Here is a 23958-nt window from a genome sequence, read left to right on the forward strand (position 1 = left end):
CAGTGAGTGGCAACTGAAATGCTTGTGTGTGAGTGAGAGAGAGGATATATTTCCATCTTTATAGTCCTCACACATTTTCCCCCAAGTAATACACATGCACACTCTTAAGATATATACTTTTTGAACAATTATCCACACACACCTACATGCCACCACTAGCAACACTACTAGAGTGATCCTGTTCTGGGCAAAAGGAAGGAAAGAGCCATACCTTCCTTACTCAGACTCTGCCTGCCTGCACTATGAAAGTTAGGTGCATTGAATAAAGATCATGATGCTTCATTAAATGTAACTTGATATAAAAAAAGTTATGTTTCTCAAATGTTCTTTTTGGGTATGGGGGCAACTGCAATTTGGCCTCCATTGACTTCACTGGGTAAATATTAGATAAATGTTTCGTATTGTCTTGTAAGCATGTGCTTGGGATCTGAGGTACTTCAGGGAGCATCAAGATTTCCCCACTAGTCATAATGAAAGCCAAGTTAACATAATTGTTTGTCATTATGGTAAAAAAAAAAAAAAAAAAGCCCTAGAGCCACAAAGCGTTGGAGTATATCTGGCTTCCTTCAAACCACTAGATGGATTTTGCTATTGGTTTCACAAGGATTCAGGTTCACTTGCATTCAGGTGAGAAATCGCCTTGAAAGAAACAGAATGCTTTGAACTATTGAAGGCACAATGAAGTTTCAAGAAAGAGAGTAAGTTCAGGAGCATTTTCTCAGTTTATGTGAAAAAAGAATTGTGGTTATTAGTGCAACTATCTGACTGCTGCTTTATGCTGCTATTGCCTGAATATGCTTTAGACACAAATACACACACATCATTCCAACCGCAGATCTTAACAAGTTTTCTCTCTCTTCATTTTGGCAAATAAGGAAAAAGGAGAACGGTAGGGAACTTGAAAGACGCATTCACTGGTGAAATCTCTGCAGATACAGCATAGCGTCAGCAATTAATTCTCAAAACAGGAAAGATTTAGGGCAGCCTAACGCAAGGTGGTGCCCATCAGAATTTTAGATTGCAACTCTCACCATCCCTGATGATTGAACATGTAGGCTGGAAATGGCAATAGTTCAAAAATATCTGGAAGGCCTCAGGTTTGGAAAGGCTGCTCTAAGCAATAGTATTCAGTCTTCTTACTGGTCAAAACCCCTTTTAATTTTGATGGTCTGTGAGGAAGTATGTACATCTGCATTGAAATGGAAGGCACACTTTGGTTATGAGGGCTCTATGTACATGGTCGAAGTCTGCAGTCAACTGGCTTCTTGGCTGTTTCTTCCTCTTTGAGACTTTGCATATACAGTACTTGTATTTTGGTTGTATAATTACACATGACTCTGCAATGTCTAACATTCCTACTAAAAACATTCCTACAAAAACCTAGTAGACGACAATCTGTTATTATATTTCATTGCCCCTTATCTTGCTTATAACCAAAGCCCATTCAAACACTGTTCACCATCAATGTATGTCCAGTATATTTAAGAAATGATATTGATGTGCTAATCCTGTACAGGGTGTTTTTCACTGTGTGGTCACATCAATCAGAACAAAAGCTATTTCTGAGGAATAGTCCCATCTCTCCGCCTTCTCCAACACTTTGATACAACATCAGAGACGAATTTGGGCTTTTTTCAGTATTTTAGTTCTTGGGTTTCTAAAAGAAAAAGCAATGCTGATTTCTGTGTTCTTCCTTTCTCCACAGCGTCACCATGATGCAAACAGGAAACATCACGTTGGTGAACAGCTTCCTACTCACAGGGCTAACAGACCTTCCTCAGGTGGAAATTGCCCTCTTTGTGATCTTCTGTGCTGTCTATGCCACCACCCTGGTGGGGAATCTGGGCATGATTCTCTTAATCAGGTCCAGCCCACAACTGCAAACCCCCATGTACTTCTTACTTGGCAACCTGTCTTTCTTGGACATCTGTTACTCCTCATCTGTCACCCCAAAGTTCCTAACCAATCTCTTAAAAGTTAAAAAAGAAATTTCTTTTGCTGGTTGTTTTACTCAGCTTTTCTTTTATGCTGCATTTGGCACCACTGAGGGTTACCTGCTGGCAGTGATGGCCTATGACCGCTATGTGGCTATCTGCAACCCATTGCTCTACTTAATCACCATGTCCCAAAGAAAGTGTATGCAGCTAGTAGGTCTTTCCTATGCAGCTGGGACAGTAAATGCTTTGGTGCACACTGTTGCTGCATCAAGGCTATCGTTTTGTGGACCAAACATCATCAATAATTTTTACTGTGAAATTCCTCCCATACTGGAGCTGGCCTGCTCAGACATCAATATCAATGAAATCTTGCTCTTTGTCTTTGTTGGGTTCAATATAATAATAACCATTACGATTGTCCTCACCTCTTACACCTACATCCTGGCCACTATTTTAAAAGTCGATTCCACTAAGAGCCGAAGAAAAGCCTTTTCCACCTGCACATCTCACCTCATGGTTGTCACCATTTTCTATGGCTCTGTTAGCTTCATGTATACACGTCCCAGTTCTAGGCAGAATCACCACCTTGACAAAATAGCCTCTGTGTTCTATATAGTGGTAACTCCCATGCTGAACCCTTTGATCTACAGTCTGAGGAACCAGGAAGTCAGGACTGCCTTCCAAAAAATCCTGGGAAGAAAAGCTGCTTTTCAGTCTAGGATGATGCCTTCCATACAAGTTAGACCTTCTCCAGATCACAAGAGATAACACTTCAGGTAAAAGCAGCTCTGATAGAATATGGTCCATAAGTTTTAGTCTTTATGCAAATAAAACTATTCTGCTGTGCAAAAAGATCATTAGAATTTAAAGCCAACTTTAAATCCTCAGATGAAATAGTTTCTCTGGCTAAAATCTGATATAGAATTTTATATGATATTCTAGCCACACTTGAGGGAGAAATCTAAGAATGAATAAGCATTACACAAGACTTTCCAACACTATGTTGTCAGCAGTTGGAACATCTCCAGAAGTAACCAAGCTGGAAATATAAATGAATCAAAGGCTTTTGAGTGTGGAGAACAGGAAAAGGGGACTTCCTTGAACTGAGATTAGCAGAGCAACTGCGAACCGAAACCGAGAGTGTACTTGAATCCAGTTGCACCATGGGACAGCTAACATTTTCTGACAATGAACTCCTTCTCTGAATGTTGATCCTTATATAAGCAAGACAGCAACATCCATGCACAAGAATGAGTCATCGAAAATCAACAAGGCATTGCAGCATCTGATCAAGTGTTGCGGGGGACGTGCCATTTCCCATGCTGATACAAAATGTGATAAGGTGGACTCTAACAGACCCAACAGCATCCACCTAACTCCTGCAGGGAATGAGTGCTGGATAGCGGATGTGTTTTAGGGCATCTCCCATTGCTTACAGTTGTAGGTGGTTTGGTGGTGAGGCATCTTAACGGTCTGGCGGTTAAGGCATTGATTTGAATCCTAGCCTTCAAGCGTGGGGTGATGTGGTGCATCACCCACTACGAACCAGTGGTGTTTTCAGGGTACCCTGTTGAAGGAGTCTCAGTGGATGTCCCTGTCCTGAAGCCAAGTGTGTGGCAGAAGCCAACATCTTGTGGAGGCTACAATCCTGGCACGATCCTGCAGCTGTTCCAGTCCTCCAGCAGGAGGTTGGAATAGATACACCCAATGCCAGAGCCAAAATTCCTACTACATTCTGTAATCAATAAAGTTGTGGCCATTATTAATCCAGATTGTTGTCTGCCTGAGTTATTGATCATATATTACAAATAGACACTGACACGGGGTGGGCGGCACTGTGCCTGGGGCCACAACTAAATATGCACACCACATGTTTTTGTGGACAGAATCTCTGTGCCATTTAAAAGCTGCATAACAGGTCCAGAACAAGAGATGAGCCCCTTTCCATTATTGCATCTTTAAGTGGAGGCTCCTATGGTCCGATTCACATGAGGAAACACCAGGTGAGAGAATTACAGGGATATATGGACAAGCTATGGACATTTCTGGACAAGCTATGGACAATTCTATTTCTATGCAACTTTTGCCACAAAAGAGTGTTACCTCCTGGCTGCTGTGGAATATACATGGTCATCTGCAATCCACTCATCTACACAGTCACCGTGTCTCAGAAGGTTTGTGTTTTTCTGGTGGCTGGTTCATACATTGCCGGCTCTGTCTGTTCCCTGATACACAAAGGTTGTTTGACTCGTTTATCGTTTTGTAGTCCTAATGTCACTGATCATTTTTACTGTGAAAGTTCTCCACTCTTTCAACTTTCCTGTTCTGATACAAGTGTCAATGAGTTTGTGATGTTTGCATATGTTAGCTTTAACCTGAAAAGCACCCATCTGACAGTCCTTTGACAGTGACACCCTGCTATCATTGTCACTATTTTGACAATCCGCTCATCTGAGGGCAGGCACAAAGGCTTCTTCACCTGCTCCTCTCACCTGCTGGCTGTCACTATCCTTCTACTCCCTTTGAGAATTAGATTGATCGGCTGTGGTACTTAGTGCTATATGAGTTATTATTACCTTATATACCAAATGTACGACTTCTTAAGCGGTCTTTCAGAATGTATGAGAGATTTTAATTTGGCTGAAATCAGCTTCACTACATGACTATGAGGTCAATTTTAGATATTTTCTTGTATGTTCTTGGGATGTGAGGTACTTCAGGGAGCATTAAGATTTCCCCAATGATCCAAAAGAAAGCAAAGGCAACATCATGGTTTGCTGTGACAATAAAAAGCCCTAGAGCCATGTAGAACACAAATAGATCTGGCTTTCTTCACATCACTAGAAGCATTTTGCTATTGGTTTTGCAAGTCAATGGTTCACTTGCACCGAAGACTCAGCTTGAAAGAGTCAGAAAGCTTCAAGCTATTAAAGACACAACTGAACTTTGAGGAAGACAGTAAGTTCAGATGTATTTTTTCAGTCATGTGAGAAGGCCATTGTGACACTAGCACAGCTGTTTTGCTGCCACTGCATATTAGTATTGCTGGAATATGCTTTAGCCATGTGTAATATTTCACTAGCAAGAAGTTTTTGGGGTTTTTTTTGGAAATAAGAAAGGGTGAATCATTTGGATCCTCAGAGAAGCATTAATTGATGTACCCTCTGCAGATACAACATGCATGATGGTGTACAAAAGCACCTGGAATTAATTCTCAACAAAAGACAGTTATAGGACAGTTTTCCCCAAGTTGCTACCCACCCACTGTCTTAGACTACAGCTCCCATCATCTCTGATAATCGAACACAGTATTTGAAACTAATTGTAGCTGTAGCCCAACAATATATGGAGATGGTTGATTGAGGCAATAGTTCTCTGTCTTTCTGCCTGTCAGGAACCCTTTTCATTTTGGCAGTGTTTGGGGAACTATGTATCTCACATGGAAATGGATTATCTTGGGTATATGTCTCCTTTGGGCATGTTGGCTGCTCTGGTATGCCTACATTTTGGCAGCCACTTATATGCTCTGAGATACCTATGATATAGACTTTGGGTCCTTCACTGTATATCATTGTATCATTATATAACACTCCTAAAGGTCCAGTCGTGGACGACTCTGGGGTTGTGCACTCATCTCGCTCTATAGGCCGAGGGAGCCGGCATTTGTCCGCAGACAGCTTCCAGGTCATGTGACCAGTATAACTAAGCTGCTTCTGGCGAACCAGAGCAGTGCACGGAAACGCCATTTACCTATCTACTTGCACTTTGACATGCTTTCAAACTGCTAGGTGGGCTGGAGCTGGGACAGAAAAACAGGAGCTCACGTCGTCATGGGGATTCAAACTGCCGACCTTCTGATCGGCAAGCCCAGACTCTGTGGTTTAGACCACAGTGCCACCTACGTCCATCTACTCCTATTTGCCTATAAAAACCTTGCTGAAAATAGTGTTCAGTTATTTTTCATTTCAGTTTACTGTGCTGAAAACCATAACTCATTCAAAATATTGTTCAATATCAATGAGATATTTAGGAAATGACAGAGGTTTGATGAAGCTGTAGCAGCACACTGAACATTTTTCATTGCGTGGAGAGCATCTACCAGAACATAATATTCTTCTGAGGGATCCTCTCATTTCATTTGCTTTTCCAATACAGTAGTACATCGGGTTTAGTAATTAATTGGTTCCGGAGGTCGGTTCTTAACCTGAAACTGTTCTTAACCTGAAGCAGCACTTTAGCTAATGGGGCCTCCTCCTGCTGCTGCATCGCCGGAGCACGATTTCGTTCTCATCCTGAAGCAAAGTTCTTAACCCGAGGTACTATTTCTGGGTCAGCGGAGTCTGTAACCTGAAGCGTATGTAACCTGAAGCGTATGTAACCTGAGGTACCACTGTAAAGCATTAACAGAGGCACCTTCCCCACTATGCTTGTGTCAGTCTTTTAGCCCCTGGGAGTCTAAAAGAACAAGCAATGCTGACTTCTGTGTTCTTCCCCTCTCCACAGCGTCACCATGATGCAAACGGTAAACATCACGTTGGTGGACAGCTTCCTACTCACAGGGCTAACAGACCTTCCTCAGGTGGAAATTGCCCTCTTTGTGATCTTCTGTGCTGTCTATGCCACCACCCTGGTGGGGAATTTGGGCATGGTTCTCTTAATCAGATCCAGCCCACAATTGCAAACCCCAATGTACTTCTTACTTGGCAACCTGTCTTTCTTGGACATCTGTTACTCCTCATCCGTCACCCCAAAGTTCCTAAGCAATCTCTTAAAGGAGAAGAAAGTAATTTCTTTTGCTGATTGTTTTACTCAGCTTTTCTTTTATGGTGCATTTGCCACCACTGAGTGTTACCTGCTGGCAGTGATGGCCTATGACCGCTACGTGGCTATCTGCAACCCACTGCTTTACTTAATCACCATGTCCCAAAGAAAGTGCATTGAGCTAGTTGCTCTTTCCTATGTGGCAGGGACAGTAAATGCTTTGGTGCACACTGTTGCTGCATCAAGGCTATCCTTTTGTGGTCCAAACATCATTCAGAATTTTTACTGTGAAGTTCCTCCCATTCTGCAGCTGTCCTGCTCAGACATTAGTCTCAATGAAATTTTGATGTTCATCTTTGTTGGGTTCAATATTATAGCAACCACTTCGACTATTCTCTCCTCTTACACTTATGTTCTGGTCACTATTTTAAAGACCCACTGTGCTAGGAGCCGAAGAAAAACCTTTTCCACCTGCACATCTCACCTCATGGTTGTCACCATTTTTTATGGATTTGGTAGCCTCATGTATGCAAGACCCAGTTCTAGGCAAACCCACCACCTTGACAAAATAGCCTCTGTGTTCTATGTAGTGGTCACTCCCATGCTGAACCCTTTGATCTACAGTCTGAGGAACCAAGAGGTCAGAAGTGCCTTCCGAAAAACCTTGGGAAGGAAAATTGTGTTTTTCCAAAGGTTTTTTATAAAATAGATGGTGGCCCCTACTTCCATGACTTTTGCTTTCCTTACAACATCTCTACATATTGTAATTTAAGAAAGGGGTGGGCAAGAACTTTGGGCCTGGTTGTTTGACTCATTTATCTTTCTGTGGCTCTAATGTTATTGGTCATTTTAACTTGGAAGGTACGCCACTCTTACAACTTTCCTGTTCCTGTAAAAGTGTCAATAAGTGTGTTGGGTTTGCATTTGTTTGCTTAAACCCGATAAGCACCCTTTTGACAGCCCTTACGTCTTATGCTTCTACCATTATCACTATTTTGAGAATCCGCTCAGCTGAGAGGAAAGGCAGAAAGCCTTCTCCACCGGCTCCTCTCACCTGCTGGCTGTCATCATCCTTTATGGCAGCTTGATCTTTATGTATCTCCAACCTAATACATCAACAAAGGGAAACAAAGTTGCCTCTCTCCTGTATGCTGTGGTAATCCCCATGCTAAACCCTCTCATCTACAGCTTGAGGAGTAAGGAAGTGAAGATTGCTTTGAGACGTATATTTCGTAAAGATGTCAATGATTCGTATTTAGATAAAACTTTGTTTATGGGCTGCTGGGTGATTGCCGCTGTGTAGCTGGCTGACGGTTGACTGGAATACTAACATGTGGGGGGAGGTCATGGTGGAAGCAGATCGCAGTGAGTCAGAAGCAAGGCCATGAACAGATATTTCCAGGACTACATTCCAATATAACATGTTCCATAACCACCTCATCTGAAAGAACCAAGAGCAGAGTTTAGCATCTGCTCAGTGAAACCTACAAGACTCAAGGGGCATCTTCTTTGAGGAGGAGAACAGCCAAGAAGTTGTAGGGCTCGCTAAACCTCCTGCTGTGTAAATCTAAGTGGTGTGCAGAGACGACTTTATTGTGTTTTCATAATAGCCCCCAAAGATCTGTTGAGAAGTCAGATTTTCCCCATGTGAGCTCAGTCCCTCTGCCCTGCTCCCAACCACAGGGTTTTAAGCAGCAATTAAACATGCAGTCAAGGTAGGAGGAGACACATATAGGCAACTTGTGATAGCTCCTCCTCTTCCTCCTCTTCACCATCTTACACCCCCAGACTGTTTTGAGGTAGGCCTGTGCTGCCTCAGGATGATCTTACAATGCTGCAGCTATGGGATGATGATAATGATGATGATGATTGATTGTTATATGTGCCTTGTTTGGTGTTTCATATTTTACATTGCAAGATTGAGGTGCCATTTGTGAAATTTAAGGTGGAATGTGAACTTTAAAATGAAATAAATATATATCACACTTTATTTATTAGAACCATATATATGAATTCCAATAATTTCAACTTCTAAGATATAAATACAATCTCAGTGAATCCTGTCATTTAGAAATCTCACCCAAATGGCCTTTCTGTGCATTATAATCAGATAATGGTGTTCCCACCCCTAGGATGTGAATGAATATCCCATGTCACAGAGGGTAGTAGTGAGGTTTCTGGTGCTATCAACTGGTCCTTGGAGACTTTTTCTTTTTGCCTACTGAACCCTGCCTTGATTTGAAATTGATTCTAGCTGGATTTCTCAGGCTATTCAGTTTGGCACCTACCATGGGAAGTCAGGTGGATTTTAGCAATCACAATGGAAATCATGGAACTTTGAAGTGTCAGGCATAGCTCTAATGGCTTTAGCCCAAACGTAGCAGAGTTTTCCTGCACAGCGAAGAAGCTAGTTGAGGTGGAAATGACTAGTCAGCTAGACTCAGAATAACTATTTACAGGATTTATTAAAAGGAAAAATAAAACCAGCAGAGTCTGCATCCAAAACAAAGCAAAATAAATCCTTTCTTTCTCTCTCTCTCTCTTAACCATACACAGCACTCCTACTCCTAACACACCTAACCCAAACTGTGCTAGCATTCCTAGATAACAGAGTTGAGTGCTGGTCATTAACCAATCAGAGTAAGTAGTTTCTAGGTCAAGCAGACCTTGGCTTTCTGCCAAGAGTAAATTGACACTGCCTTGTGTGAAGCCAAAATCTGTAAGTTTTCATGAGAATCAATTAACAGAAACTGAACACCCCCTCACAGATTCTGCTGGACAATTAACATCAAATAACACCTATGTAGGAGATTATTTTTCCAGCAAACCTAAACCCTTGCACATTTGCTTGTTCTTTATCTTTGCCAATGGTTTTGTTAATACATCTGCTACATTTTCTTCACTTGATACATAAGTACATGTGATTATATTGTCTTGTACACAGCAACGTACATTTTGGTATTTTACAGAGATATGTTTGGAACGTGATTTGAAACCCTCTGTTTTACTTAAGGTTATACAAGCCTGATTATCAATGTAAACTTGTACTGGTTCTCAACAATTGACATTTAAATCTGCTAACAAATGCTTGAAATAAATCACCTCGTTGCACAATTCACTCAATGCGGCGTACTCGGATTCCGTTGATGACACACTTACAACGTCTTGCTTGTGTGACCGCCAGCTGATTAAAGCTCCACCGACCATTATGACTAGTCCTGTGACAGATTTTCTATCTGGCAAATTTCCCCAGTCACTATCACAGTAGCAACTCAACATTTCATCCTCTGAAGAATTTAATTGTAACATATAGCCAATTGTCTGTTTGAGGTATCTCAGAACTTGTTTTACCCCTTTCCAGGCATTTAGTGTGGGTTTTGAGACCAATCTACTTAATATGCCTACTGCATAGCTAATATCAGGTCTGGACCACTGTGCTAGATACAATAAACTTCCAATTACAGAATGATATACATCAGGATGTTCAAATTCAGGACTCTCATCTATATGAAGTGTTTTTATGAAACCTGGATCCATAGGCACCACTGTCCCTTTGCAATCCTGCATTCCGTATGTAGTCAGTAGTTGTTTAACTTTGTTCTGCTGACTAATTAGGCAGCTGCCATCTTGGGCCCAGCACACTTCCAACCCTAGATATGTCCTAACCGGGCCTAAGTCTTTCATTTTGAACTTACTGGACAATTGCTTGGCAAACCTTTTAGTTTGTTTATCTGTTTTGCAAGCATACAATACATCATCTACATAAATCAGACAAAACTCTTGATCACTGCCTGTACCACGTACATAAACACAATTGCCAGCTGTACTCTGCTTGAAACCAAATGACACTAAGGCCTCATGGAAACATTTGTTCCAAGATCTTGCAGCCTGTTTGAGACCATATAGAGCTTTGTTTAATTTCAACACTCTATTGGAACCTGTCTCATAACCAGGCGGTTCGGCTAGATACAGGTCTTCTGATATTGATGCATGTAAATATGCAGTCTGGATATCAAAATGGTTTAACAGGAGTTTTCTCTTTGCTCCAAGCGTTAGAATCAGCCTTACACTGTCCCCCTTAGCAGTAGGGGAAAAAGTCTCGTCATAATCTTTTCCAGGCCTCTGAGAGTATCCTTGAGCCACTAAACGAGCTTTGTATTTGTACTTTCCTGTCACCAGAGGCTTAAGTTTGTACACCCACCTGCAGCCTACAATCTTTGCCCCCTCAGGCGCTGCTACTGGTGTAAAGACCTTGTGCTCATTCAGAGAGGACATCTCTTCCTCCATTGCCTGTTTCCAGAGCTCTGCCTCCTCTTTTGGTAACTTTAACACCTCCTGAAAACTCTTGGGCTTTGCAATTACACTAAACACATTTGCAGTATCTGGAGAAAAATGCACCGGAGGCACTCCTTTGTTTTGTCTTTTAGATCTTCTGGGAGAATTTTTTTCTTCTGACCCACTTTCCTCCTCAGAACTACGACCTCTCTTTTGTTGCTTAGCAACTGGTCTCTGGCTAATTCCACTTTCTTGAGAGCTCTTATCTGAACTTTCCTCCCCCTCAGACTCTGATTCTCTATGTTTACCTTCAGAGTCATGAAGCTCCTGGGAAGGTTCAAACCAAACCTCAGTATTGGCATGTTGTCTCTCCCAGCCACTATGTTCACAAAAATTGGCATTCCTGGAGATCACAATGCCATTTGTCCCTTCAGCAAAGCGGAAACCTTTTCCCAGCTCCTGGTAACCCACAAACACTAACTGTTTGGTCTTAGGATCTCCCTTCTTTCTCATTTGTCTTGGAATTAATACCCAGGCTTTTGATCCAAACACATGCAAATGGTCAATTTTGGGTTTTTTCTGAAACAATTTAAAGTACGGAGTTGTACCTATTGTTTGATGAAAGAGCCTATTTTGGAGATAACACGCGGTGAGCATGCTCTCCCCCCAATAAGACATGGGCAAATCAGCATCATCAAGCATGGCAAACATCATATTTTGTAAAGATCTGTGTTTTTGCTCTGCAACGCCATTCTCCTCTGGGGAAAAAGCGTTCATTTTTCTATGCCCAATGCCACGATTTTGTAACCAATCTCTAAAAGCATTTGACATAAATTCGCCACCTCTGTCCGTCTGAATCCTTCTGAGTTTAATGGAAAGAAATCTTTCCACAGATGCCACCCAGCCTTTAAACTTAGTGAACACGTCACCCCTATTCTTCATGGGAAAAACCCAAGAGTAACGCGTGGCGTCATCCACAATTGTTAATGAAAAATGTGATCCACCCCTGCTTACTGCAAATGGACCAATTACGTCCATGTGAACCAGCTGTAGCAGTGACTCACTAACTCTGTCACTTCTGGGGTAAGAGAGTCTGTGGGTTTTAACCTTTTTACAAACATTACAATCAAGGTACTTGTTACAACTCTTTAAATCACCCCCAACAGCCAATTCAGACATTTTTAGTACACTTTTCCAGCCAGAATGCCCCATTTTCCTATGCAATAAGTGGACACAGTTGTCATGTATAGCTTTGTTATTCACTGCAGGCTGAGATTTACTGACTACTGCTGCAACTTGAGATCCTGCTTTAAGCCAAAACAAGCCTCCCTCTGACTAAGCAGTGCCTAAAATCTCACCAGCCTTCTTAATAATGCAACTGTCTCCTTCAAAATGCACTTTAAACCCAGCTTTTAGCAAACAATCTACAGATATCAGATTGCTCCTTAATGAAGGCACACAAAGTACATTTTGCAGGCATTCACGAAGACAAGGAACAAAAACTGCACCCCCCAAAATCACTTCGGAAGTACTTCCGTCTGCTAGAGCCACCTGGCTGCGCTGTGCTGAGTTCTTGGAAACAAACAATTCATCTGAATTTACGATGTGCCGAGACACTCCCGAATCGACCACCCAGACAGCTTGTTTCTCATCAGCAATCTTGACCTCGGCGGTCACCAGCTGAGCCGACTGTTTTCATTTGAAGAATTTCTTTTTACGCTGCTGCTGCTGATCTTGTCTCTGCTCCTGCACTGGCCACTGAGACTTGACCAACTCCAGACATTGTCGTTTTAGATACGCTGAAGACCCACATCGGAAACAACGCCTAACAGCAAACCCTGACTCCTCACTGGTACGCTGCTTTTGCTTCACCTCTGGCACGGCTTGAGAACTCCTTCCAAACCGCCTGCCTGTAGAAGCCTCTGCAGCAAATGACCTTTCTTGCCTCTTTTGCCATTCTTCAATCAAACGCCCAGTAACGTAACTGACTGATAAATCACGCTCCTGTATGCCTTCTAGAGACAAAACTAAATTATCCCAGCTTTCTGGGAGAGAACTCAAAATAATAGCCACCTTCTCCTGCTGGTCTAACGCACAGTCTCTTTCCTGTAGCGCAGCAAACTTTAACTGTAAACTGTGTAGGTGTTCCTGCATTGTAACCCCAGGCTGTAACATTGCCTTGTACAATGCCTTGCGAATGAGCAGCTTGGAAACTGCTGTCTCACGCACATGGAGTTCTTTAAGTGCTTGCCACACACCTCTAGCTGTCTTGATTCCCCTCACATACGGCAATTGGGAATCTTCCAGCCCTAAGACAATTGTGGCCCTTGCTCTTTGGTCTTTATCGAGGTCTTCATCATCAGGCTTCGCAGGAAACTTACCACTTGCCGATCCCTCTGAAGCACTGCCTGCATGCGTTCCGACCACAGCAAGTAATTGGAGTCATTCAGACGCTCAAAAGCCATCTGAACTGGTTGTGAGGCCATCTTGAGAGCGATGTCCCTGGAACCCGGAACCAGCTACTCACGACCATCGGGAGAGAAAACAGGAACCACAGCACCCAGCACTCACACGCTGCAGCTGTTGTCCTTGTGTCCACTGCGTCACCAGCTCACAACAGTCAGGAACCAGCCAGTGTCCATCTGCTGCACCAACAGGAACAACAACTTCTGGAACTACTGGAACCAACACCGTTGATGCTGACACCACCACAACTCAGGCTGGCAGCACAATACCCATAACCTCATGGAACTTTGAAGTGTCAGGCATAGCTCTAATGGCTTTAGCCCAAACGTAGCAGAGTTTTCCTGCACAGCGAAGAAGCTAGTTGAGGTGGAAATGACTAGTCAGCTAGACTCAGAATAACTATTTACAGGATTTATTAAAAGGAAAAATAAAACCAGCAGAGTTTCTGCATACAAATAAAAGCAAAATAAATCCTTTCTTTCTCTCTCTCTTAATCATACACAGCACTCCTACTCCTAACACACCTAACCCAAACTGTGCTAGCACTCCTAGATAACAGAGTTGAGTGCTGGTCGTTAACCAATCAGAGTAAGTAGTTTCTAGGTCAAGCAGACCTTGGCTTTCTGCCAAGAGTAAATTGACACTGCCTTGAGTTAATTGTGTGAAGCCAGAATCTGTAAGTTTTCATGAGAATCAATTAACAGAAACTGAACAGGAAAACACCTTGAAGTATCCTTGGGTGAAGGGCTGTTTCCAACCAGGTTCCCTTGCTGACTAGCTTAGTGGGTTCTTTTCTTACTCCTTGGTTCTGGGCTGTGCATTCTGTGGAGTTTGGAACTGGCAGGGTTAAAACTCCGTGGTGCCCTGTATCTGGGAGGAGCTCTGGGAGGGGCCGTAGTGGTTGGAGTTCAAAGGATGGGTATTCCTACCACCCTTCCTATAGCAGGGGATGGATAATTTTGTCTCTCATCCCCTACTTTGGGAGATGGAGGCCAGCTGGAGTGACCTTGCCCAGGATGAAAGGAAGGAGGCATTCCGATAATTCTTACACAGACTCCCCCCCCCCCCGCCTTTGAGAATTAGATTGGATGAGGGACTAGTGCTATATGAGTTATTATAACCTTATATATCAAAATGTACAATTTCTCAAGCGGTCTTTCAGAATGTATGAGGGATTTTAATTTGGCTGCAATCAGCTTCACTACATGACTATGAGGTCAATTTTAGATATTTTCTTCTATGTTCTTGGGATGTGAGGTACTTCAGGGAGCATTAAGATTTCCCCAATGATCCCAAAGAAAGCAAAGGCAACATCATGGTTTGCTGTGACAATAAAAAGCCCTAGAGTCATGTAGAACACAAATAGATATGGCTTTCTTCACATCACTAGGAGCATTTTGCTATTGGTTTCACAAGTCAGAGGTTCACCGGCACCGAAGACTCAGCTTGAAAGAGTCAGAAAATTTCAAGCTATTGATGACAAAACTGAACTTTGAGGAAGACAGTAAGTTCAGACGTATTTTTTTCAGACATGGGAGAAGCCATTGTGATACTAGCACAACTGTTTTGCTGCCACTGCATATTAGTATTGCTGGAATATGCTTTAGCCATGTGTAATATTTCACTAGCAACAAGTTTTTTGTTTTGGGAAATAAGAAATGGTGAACCAACTGGATTCTTAGAGAAGCATAAAATGATGTACCCTCTGCAGATACAACATGCATGGTGGTATACAAAAGCACCAGGAATTAATTCTCAACAAAAGACAATTATAGGGCAGTTTCCCCCAAGTTGCTGCTCATCCACTGTCTTAGACTACAGCTCCCATCATCCCTGATAAAAAACACAATGGCTGAAACTAATTGTAGCTGTGGCCCAACAATATTTGGAGGTATGTGGTTATGAGGGCTCTATATTACATGGTCAGAGTCAGCAGAATACAGGTGTCATAATCCTGGAGTTTCTTCTTTAAGACTTTGTGTAGATTATGCTTGGGTACTTGTCTCCTTTGGGGAAGTTGGCTGCTCTGCTACACCACTGGTAGCCACTGATATGCTCTGCTACACCTCTGGTAGCCACTGATATGCTCTGAGACACCCATGATATAGACATTGGGTCCTTCATTGTATATCACTGTGCTTTGTATAACACTCCTATCTGCCTATAAAAACCTTGCTGAAAATTATCTTCAGTTATTTTTCACTTCAGTTTACTTGGCTGAAAACCATAACCCATTCAAAACATTGTTCTCATATCTTTTGCTTCTCCAAGAAAGCACCAGAAGAGGCACCTTCCCCACTATGCTTGCGTCAGTCTTTTAGTCCCCGGGAGTCTAAAAGAACAAGCAATGCCGACTTCTGTGTTCTTCCCCTCTCCACAGCGTCACCGTGATGCAAACAGGAAACAACACGTTGGTGGACAGCTTCCTACTCACAGGGCTAACAGACCTTCCTCAGGTGGAAATTGCCCTCTTTGTGATCTTCTGTGCTGTCTATGCCACCACCCTGGTGGGGAATTTGGGCATGGTTCTCTTAATCAGGTCCAGCCCACAACTGCAAACCCCAATGTACTTCTTACTTGGCAACCTGTCTTTCTTGGACATCTGTTACTCCTCATCCGTCACCCCAAAGTTCCTAAGCAATCTCTTAAAGGAGAAGAAAGTTATTTCTTTTGCTGGTTGTTTTACTCAGCTTTTCTTTTATGGTGTATTTGTCACCACCGAGTGTTACCTGCTGGCAGTGATGGCCTATGACCGCTACGTGGCTATCTGCAACCCACTGCTCTACTTAATCACCATGTCCCAAAGAAAGTGCATTGAGCTAGTTGCTCTTTCCTATGCAGCTGGAACAATAAATGCTTTGGTGCACACTGTTGCTGCATCAAGACTATCCTTCTGTGGTCCAAACATCATTCAGAATTTTTACTGTGAAGCTCCTCCCATTCTGCAGCTGTCCTGCTCAGACATTAGTCTCAATGAAATTTTGTTGTTCGTCTTTAGTGGGTTCAATATTATAGCAACCACTTTGACTATCCTCTCCTCTTACACTTATGTCCTCGTCACTATTTTAAAGACTCACTGTGCTAGGAGCCGCAGAAAAGCCTTCTCCACCTGCACATCTCACCTCATGGTTGTCACCATTTTTTTTGGATTTGGTAGCTTCATGTATGCAAGACCCAGTGCTAGACAGACCCACCACCTTGACAAAATAGCCTCAGTGTTTTATGTAGTAGTGACTCCCATGCTGAACCCCTTGATCTACAGTCTGAGGAACCAGGAGGTTAGAAGTGCCTTCCAAAAAACCCTGGGAAGAATAATTGTGTTTTTCCAAAGGTTTTTTATAAAATAGATGGTGGCCCCGACTTCCAGGACTTTTGCTTTCCTTTCAACATTTCTACATGTTGTAATTTAAGAAAGGGATGGGCAAGAACTTTGGGCCAGGTTGTTGGACTCATTTATCTTTCTGTGACCCTAATGCCATTGCTCATTTTAACTTGGAAGGTACGCTACTCTTACAACTTTCCTGTTCCTGTAAAAGTGTCAATAAGTGTGTTGGGTTTGCATTTGTTCGCTTAAACCTGATAAGCACCCATTTGACAGCCCTTACATCTTATGCTTCTCCCATTATCACTATTTTGAGAATCCGCTCAGCTGAGAGGAAAGGCAGAAAGCCTTCTCCACCTGCTCCTCTCACCTGCTGGCTGTAATCATCCTTTATGGCAGCTTGATCTTTATGTATCTCCAACCAAGTCCTTCAGCAAAAGGAAACAAAGTGGCCTGTCTGCTGTATGCTGTGGTAATCCCCATGCTAAATCCTCTCATCCCCATGCTAAATCCTCTTGAGGAATAATGAAGTGAAGATTGCTTTGAGACGTCTATTTCCTAAAGATGTTAATGATTCATATTTAGATAAAACTTTGTTTATGGGCTGCTGGGTGATTGCAGCTGTGTAGCTGGCTGATGGTTGACTGGAACATTAACATGTGGGGGGAGGTTTGACGCGCAGCGTAAATTAATAATGCAGAGTTTTTTATTGAAAGAATAAGAGTGTGTAGAATACCTTCACAGAATGAAATATCAGGCCTTGACCATTGCCTCAGGTACAGAAGAGATTCTGTTACCGATTGGTATAAATCTGGTTGATCAAACAAAACATCACTTTCAGTCTTTTGAAAATCTACAGTCCTAGGGGTTTGCACAGCATTAGAATCCTGCATTTTTAGCTGTTCAGGCAGACCCTTAATTTTTGCTCTTGGCATATTAAGAAACTTCCATCTGCTTCTCTGCATATTTGGACCCCTAAATAGTGACTTATTAGTCCTAGGTCTTTCAGTTTGAAATGTTTTTCCAACTCATTTGCTATCTTTTGAATTTTACCTGTGGAACTACCTGCCACCATCAAGTCATCTACAAAGATCAAAACCAATATGTAATTGTCACCTGATCCTCTTGTATACAAGCAAGGGTCAGCAATGCTCCTTTTAAATCCAAGATTTAAGAGTTGTGTTTATACAATCGTTCCAGCATTTAGCACTTTGCCGAAGACCATAGACAGCTTTGTCTAATTTCCACACCAAATCATTCCCCTCCTCAAACCCTGGGGGTTGTCGCATGTATATCATCTGGTCCAGAGGAGCATTTAGATATGCAGAAGTAATATCATAATGATTCACTTCCAATTTCTTGTCAGTTGCAACAGACAAAACAAGCCCCACTGATTCTGCCTTGGCAGTGGGCGCAAAAAGCTCATCATAGTGAATTCCTGCCTTTTGTGCAAAACCTTTTGCTACCAGTCTAGCTTTAAAACGTGTGTCACCAGACACCTGAGTCTTCCTTTTAAAGACCCACCTGCTAGAAATTAACTTTTCACTTGGTGGCAATTTGGCTAGTGTGTAAACCTTATTTTCTTTGAATGATCCCAACTCTTCCTTCATGGCGTCAAACCACTGGGTTTGTTCCTTAGAAGGTAGTTTCAGAACTTGAGCAAAGTCCTGTGGGTCTGTACAATTAACATGACACACTTTTGTTGCGCCAAAAGTCAATTTATCAGAGGGAATACCCTTGGTAGTCTGTGTGGACTTCCTAGGAATAACCACTGGGCTTTCCCTCTCTTGTTGGTCCTCCAGTTCATCATTTTGTTGTTCCTCTGATTCACTGCTTGTGGCATTTTGCAAAGTGTCAGTGTCTGAGGGCAAATTTTCCCCACTTTCTAGCCTTTCCTCAGCAGCTGGCTGCCTGAGAGGCACCTGTGGCTGTACTGAGAGAGGAATTAAAATAGTAGGATTGGCATGAACCTGTTCCCACCTATCCTGTTCAGCAAATTCAGCATTTTATGAAATGACTACTTGGCCACGTCCCAAAGCAAAACGATAATGCTAGAATAGCCCTGATAGCCAATGAAACATAGCTTTCTGGTTTTAGGCTCACCTTTGCGTCTCAGAGACTTGGGGATATGAAGAAAAGCCCAACTCCCCCACACATGTAAACCTGCGTAATCCGGTTCCTTCCCAAAAAGCATTCTGTAGGGAATATCACCCGTGGCAGTAGTGAAAGTACGGTTCACTAAAAAATTGGCAGCCAAGAGAGCTTCTCCCCAGAGCTTTGTATCATTTTGCAATCCAGCATCAGTTAACAAGCTGTCCTTTACAATTTGTATGACACCCACATGTCTCTCTGCAACTCCATTTTGCCAAGGACTATTTGGACATGTGAGACGATGCGTTATTCCATGGCGTTTAAGCCATGCCTGGAAATGATTACACTGGTACCTCGGGTTACATACGCTTCAGGTTACATATGCTTCAGGTTACAGACTCCGCTAACCCAGAAATAGTTCTTCAGGTTAAGACCTTTGCTTCAGGATGAGAACAGAAATCGTGCTCTGGTGGCGCAGTAGCAGCAGCAGCAGCAGCAGCAGCAGGAGGCCCCATTAGCTAAAGAGGTGCTTCAGGTTAAGAAGAGTTTCAGGTTAAGTACAGACCTCCGGAACGAATTAAGTACTTAACCCGAGGTACCACTGTACTTAAATATTCGCCTCCTCGGTCAGTTTGGAGTTGAATAAGTGGCCTTTGAAAACGTCTTTCTGCCCATACCTTCCAGGACTTAAAAGCATCAGCACATATAACTTGCTGTTGAAATGGAATACTCAGGATGAAACGGTGAAATCTGCTATGATTAAATGGGCACAAGATGTTGGGCATAATATTATGTTTGCTGACTGGGAACAGTTATGGACCACAGGTATGACGTTTACGGCATGTAATGCCTTAAGAGAGAATATTATGAAAATGATATACAGGTAGTACATGACTCCAGTCAAGCTTGCAAAAATCTATCATTTGCCCGATAATAAATGTTGGAAATGTAAAGAAACTGAAGGTACATTCTTTCACCTTTGGTGGACGTGCCCAAGGATTAAGGCTTATTGGGAGATGATATATAATGAAATGAAAAAGGTATTTAAATATACCTTTCTGAAGAAACCAGAGGCCTTTCTCCTGGGCATTGTCGGCCAATTGGTGCCAAAGAAGGATAGAACTTTCTTTATGTATGCTACGACAGCAGCAAGAATACTTATTGCAAAGTATTGGAAGACACAAGATCTACCCACTCAGGAAGAATGGCAGATGAAGGTGATGGACTACATGGAACTGGCAGAAATGACCGGCAGAATCCGAGACCAGGGAGAAGAGTCGGTGGAAGAAGATTGGAAGAAATTTAAAGACTATCTACAGAAATATTGTAAAATTAACGAATGTTAAAATGATGTTGGATGGAAAGTTATGTGGTTTTTAGCTATAACGCTATAAGGAGTATGAAAAAAATGGGTCATTAACAGTCAAAAATTCAATGTTACATATTATTTTAAGATTAAAGAGTAGGATAAACAAAGAGGGGAAGGATTTGCTGAACTAACAAATTGAACTGGAATACAAAAAGGGAGGTGTGAGGAGGTCCGGGAAATAAGCAAATGAAAGAAAGTGATGGAAAGCTGGAATTGTTTTTTATCTATTTTTACTTTGTATTTTTCCTTTTTCTTTCTTTTTTCATTTTGTAAAATTCTAATAAATATCTTTAAAAATAAAATAAAATAAAAGCATCAGCACATTCTGATTTGTTTCTCGATAGATATAGCCATGAATACCTTGTTTTATCATCCACAAAAATTAGGCGATATCTAGATTCTCCCTCACTCTCTGGAAAAGGACTAATTAAGTCAGAATGAACAAGTTGCAAAGCATGTCTAGAAATTCTATCGCTTCTACCTGGTATTGGCTGCAACTTTGATTTTGCTTGCTTGCAAATAGCACAATCAAGGTATGTGCTACACTGGTTAACATTTAAATCTTTACATATTTTTTGCATGTTCTCTAGACATTTGAAACTTGCATGCCCCATTTTTCTGTGCAAAGCATGGATGCAGTTTTTATGTGGGCAATTAGAGTTTTGCTGACATAGTTCAGTTATTAACGCATCATTTTTCCCAGCTATAGGTCTCTCTGTGACCCCATCACTGGGCAGAGAATGCTGTAAAGGGTACAAGCCTTCCACCATTTTTGTAGAAGCAATTACCTTGCCCTGCTTCTTAATAAAACATTCATCACCCTCAAAAATAAATTCAAAACCAACATTGGTAAGGCATGAAATTGACAATAAAGAAAATTCCAGTTCTTCAACAAACAATACATTCCTCAATTCTGCATCGATCCCATCTCCTCCTGAGAATCCTGGTTTCTGGTTAGCAGGGCGACTCAAACTCTTCTGGTCTGCCTTCTCACTCAGCTTTTCCATGCGCTTTTCAGATTCCTCCTGTAGACGGGTTGTTACATACACCATCAATAAATCTTCTTGCCTCATGCTTTCAAGAGAGGCTATCACAATATTAAAACTTGGTGGGAAACTGGATAGCAGGATATAGACTTGATCCAGGTCTGGAAATCTTTTACCTCTCATTTGCAACTGGAGGAATAACATGTGCAAAGTCTGGAGGTGTGTAGTTAAACATCCACCTTCAGGTAGCACAGTTCTATACAGTCTCCTAGTTAGTCCAATTATTGAACCAGCACTGTCAGACAGGTGCATCTGACGTAGACGATCCCAATATTGTTTGGCAGAGTCCAAATCTGCAATGTGCAGGATCTGTGGTTCCTCTAGAGCCAACAAAATGTGCGCTCTGGCTCTATCATTCTCTTCATGTTCCTGCTCAGAGGGTTGTGGATTCAAACCAGTTTCCACACAGTGCCGAAGTCTATCACGTTTTAGAACCAGTTCAAGCTTGAGAGCCCAAGTCAGGTAGTTCTTACCATTCAGACGTTCCATCTGGGCAGTGTTGCCAAGATTAATAAACTGCGCAGGTTGCTGAGCTGACATGGCTTCTGCTCCTTGCTGCAGCGGGTCTGCTTTTTCCGTATGCAGCCTCACCACTGGACCTTCAGTCCCTTCAAGGTCCTCACCAACAATCCTGACTCGACTCCAGACACACTGATCAGATGTTTGGAAGCTGTGGCTGGATGGTTACATGGGAGCCAGTTGAAGTTAAATTCTTCAAAGACAGAGGCCCTTTGGCTGGGTCGGAACGATATGGGATTGGGGGGGGGGACTCCCATTTCTTGCGGGGGCATAATTAGTGCCAGCACTGTTCATTAAGAGTTTGGGTGTAATCTTCAACACCTCCCTTTCTATGGAGGCACAGATTGCAGCTATAACAAAGGCGGCATTTTTTCATCTCTGCCAAACTAAGCAGTTGGCTCCTTACCTCTCTCGCCCTGACCTAGCCACTGTGATCCACACGATGGTCACCTCCAGGCTTGATTATTGTAACTCACTCTATGTGGGGCTGCCCTTGAGGCTGACCCAGAAACTCCAGCGGGTGCAGAATGCTGCGGTGAGACTCCTTATGGGGTCCTCACCATGGGATCACATTCACCCGGTGCTATACCAGGTGCACTCACTCCTGGTGGAGTACAGGATCAGGTTTAAGGTGCTGGTTTTAACCTTTAAAGCCCTATACAGCCTAGCACCCTTGTACCTATGGGACCGCCTCTCCTGGTATGTCCCACGGAGGACCTTACGGTTTTCAAATAAAAACATCTTGGAGACCTCAGGCCACAGGGAGGTTAGGCTGGCCTCAACCAGCGCCAGGGCTTTTTCGGCCGTGGCCCCGATCTGGTGGAACGATCTGTTAAAAGAGACTAGGGCCCTGCGGGACTCGACATCTTTCCGCAGGGCCTGCAAGACAAAGCTGTTCCACCAGGCCTTTGGCCAAGGCACAGTCTGACCCCTCCTTTGGTAATCCTCATAGTACTCTAGCCCAATGGTTGCCATTAATTTGATTCTGAATTGATTTAAGAATGTATTTCAGTTAATTGACTGTGATTTTATGTAAACTGTGCTATTTTTACTGTTGTTAGCTGCTCTGAGTCTGGCTTTGGCTGGGGAGGGCGGGATATAAATAAATTATTATTATTATTATTATTATTATTATTATTATTATTATTATTATTACAACTACCTTATATATCAAAATGTACAATTTCTCAAGTGGTCATTAAATTGTGTGAGGGATTTTATATTGGCTCCCATTAGTTTCACTACATGACTATGAGGTCAATTTTAGATATTTTCTTGTATGTTCTTGGGACGTGAGGTACTTAAGGGAGCATTAAGATTTCCCCAATGATCCCAAAGAAAGAGAAGGCAACATCATGATTTGCTGTGACAATAAAAAGCCCTAGAGTCATGTTGAACACAAATAGATCTGGCTTTCTTCACATCACTAGGAGCATTTTGCTATTGGTTTCACAAGTCAGAGGTTCACTGACACCGAAGACTCAGCTTGAAAGAGTCAGAAAATTTCAAGCTATTGATGACAAAACTGAACTTTGAGGAAGACAGTAAGTTCAGACGTATTTTTTTCAGACATGGGAGAAGCCATTGTGATACTAGCACAACTGTTTTGCTGCCACTGCATTTTAGTATTGCTGGAATATGCTTTAGCCATGTGTAATATTTCACTAGCAACAAGTCAATGGTTCACCTGCATCGGAGACTCAGCTTGAAAGAGTCAGAAAGCTACAAGCTGAAAAACATGAAATTTATTATGGTCAGAGACCAGCTTGAAGCTATTAAAGACACAACTGAACTTTGAGGAAGACAGTAAGTTCAGACGTATTTTTTCAGTCATGTGAGTCCATTGTGACACTGGCACAGCTGTTTTGCTGCCACTGCATATTAGTATTGCTGGAATATGCTTTAGCCATGTGTAATATTGCACTAGCAAGAAGGTTTTTTGTTGTTGTTTTTTTTTTGAAATAAGAAAGATCCATTTGGATCCTCAGAGAAGCATTAATTGATGTACCCTCTGCAGATACAACATGCATGATGGTGTACAAAAGCACCTGGAATTAATTCTCAACAAAAGACAGTTATAGGACAGTTTCCCCCAAGTTGCTACCCACATGCTGTCTTAGACGACAGCTCCCATCATCCCTGATAAATAACACAAATGGCTGAAACCAATTG

The 23958-nt window shown here is 42.3% G+C and overlaps 4 protein-coding genes across 4 annotated transcripts in view; all 4 read left to right on the forward strand.

The window, feature by feature from the left end:
* Positions 1 to 23958, forward strand: part of LOC114601534 (apelin receptor) — a 492419-nt gene that overhangs the window by 92969 nt on the left and 375492 nt on the right. The gene's annotated exons all lie outside the window — the stretch shown is intronic.
* On the forward strand, positions 1716 to 2733 carry LOC114601560 (olfactory receptor 5J3-like). The gene has a single exon (XM_028738820.2). It carries the CDS (start codon positions 1716 to 1718, stop codon positions 2703 to 2705), a length of 990 nt encoding a protein of 329 aa, XP_028594653.2. The 3' UTR covers positions 2706 to 2733.
* On the forward strand, positions 6568 to 7805 carry LOC144327793 (olfactory receptor 5G9-like). Its single transcript, XM_077928729.1, has one exon. The coding sequence runs from the start codon at positions 6583 to 6585 to the stop codon at positions 7405 to 7407; it is 825 nt and encodes a 274-aa protein (XP_077784855.1). The 5' UTR covers positions 6568 to 6582; the 3' UTR covers positions 7408 to 7805.
* LOC144328601 (olfactory receptor 5J3-like) lies at positions 15830 to 16786 on the forward strand. The gene has a single exon (XM_077932733.1). The coding sequence runs from the start codon at positions 15830 to 15832 to the stop codon at positions 16784 to 16786; it is 957 nt and encodes a 318-aa protein (XP_077788859.1).

Source organism: Podarcis muralis, chromosome 1, assembly GCF_964188315.1.
Source record: "Podarcis muralis chromosome 1, rPodMur119.hap1.1, whole genome shotgun sequence".
NCBI classification, from domain to species: Eukaryota; Metazoa; Chordata; class Lepidosauria; order Squamata; family Lacertidae; genus Podarcis; species Podarcis muralis.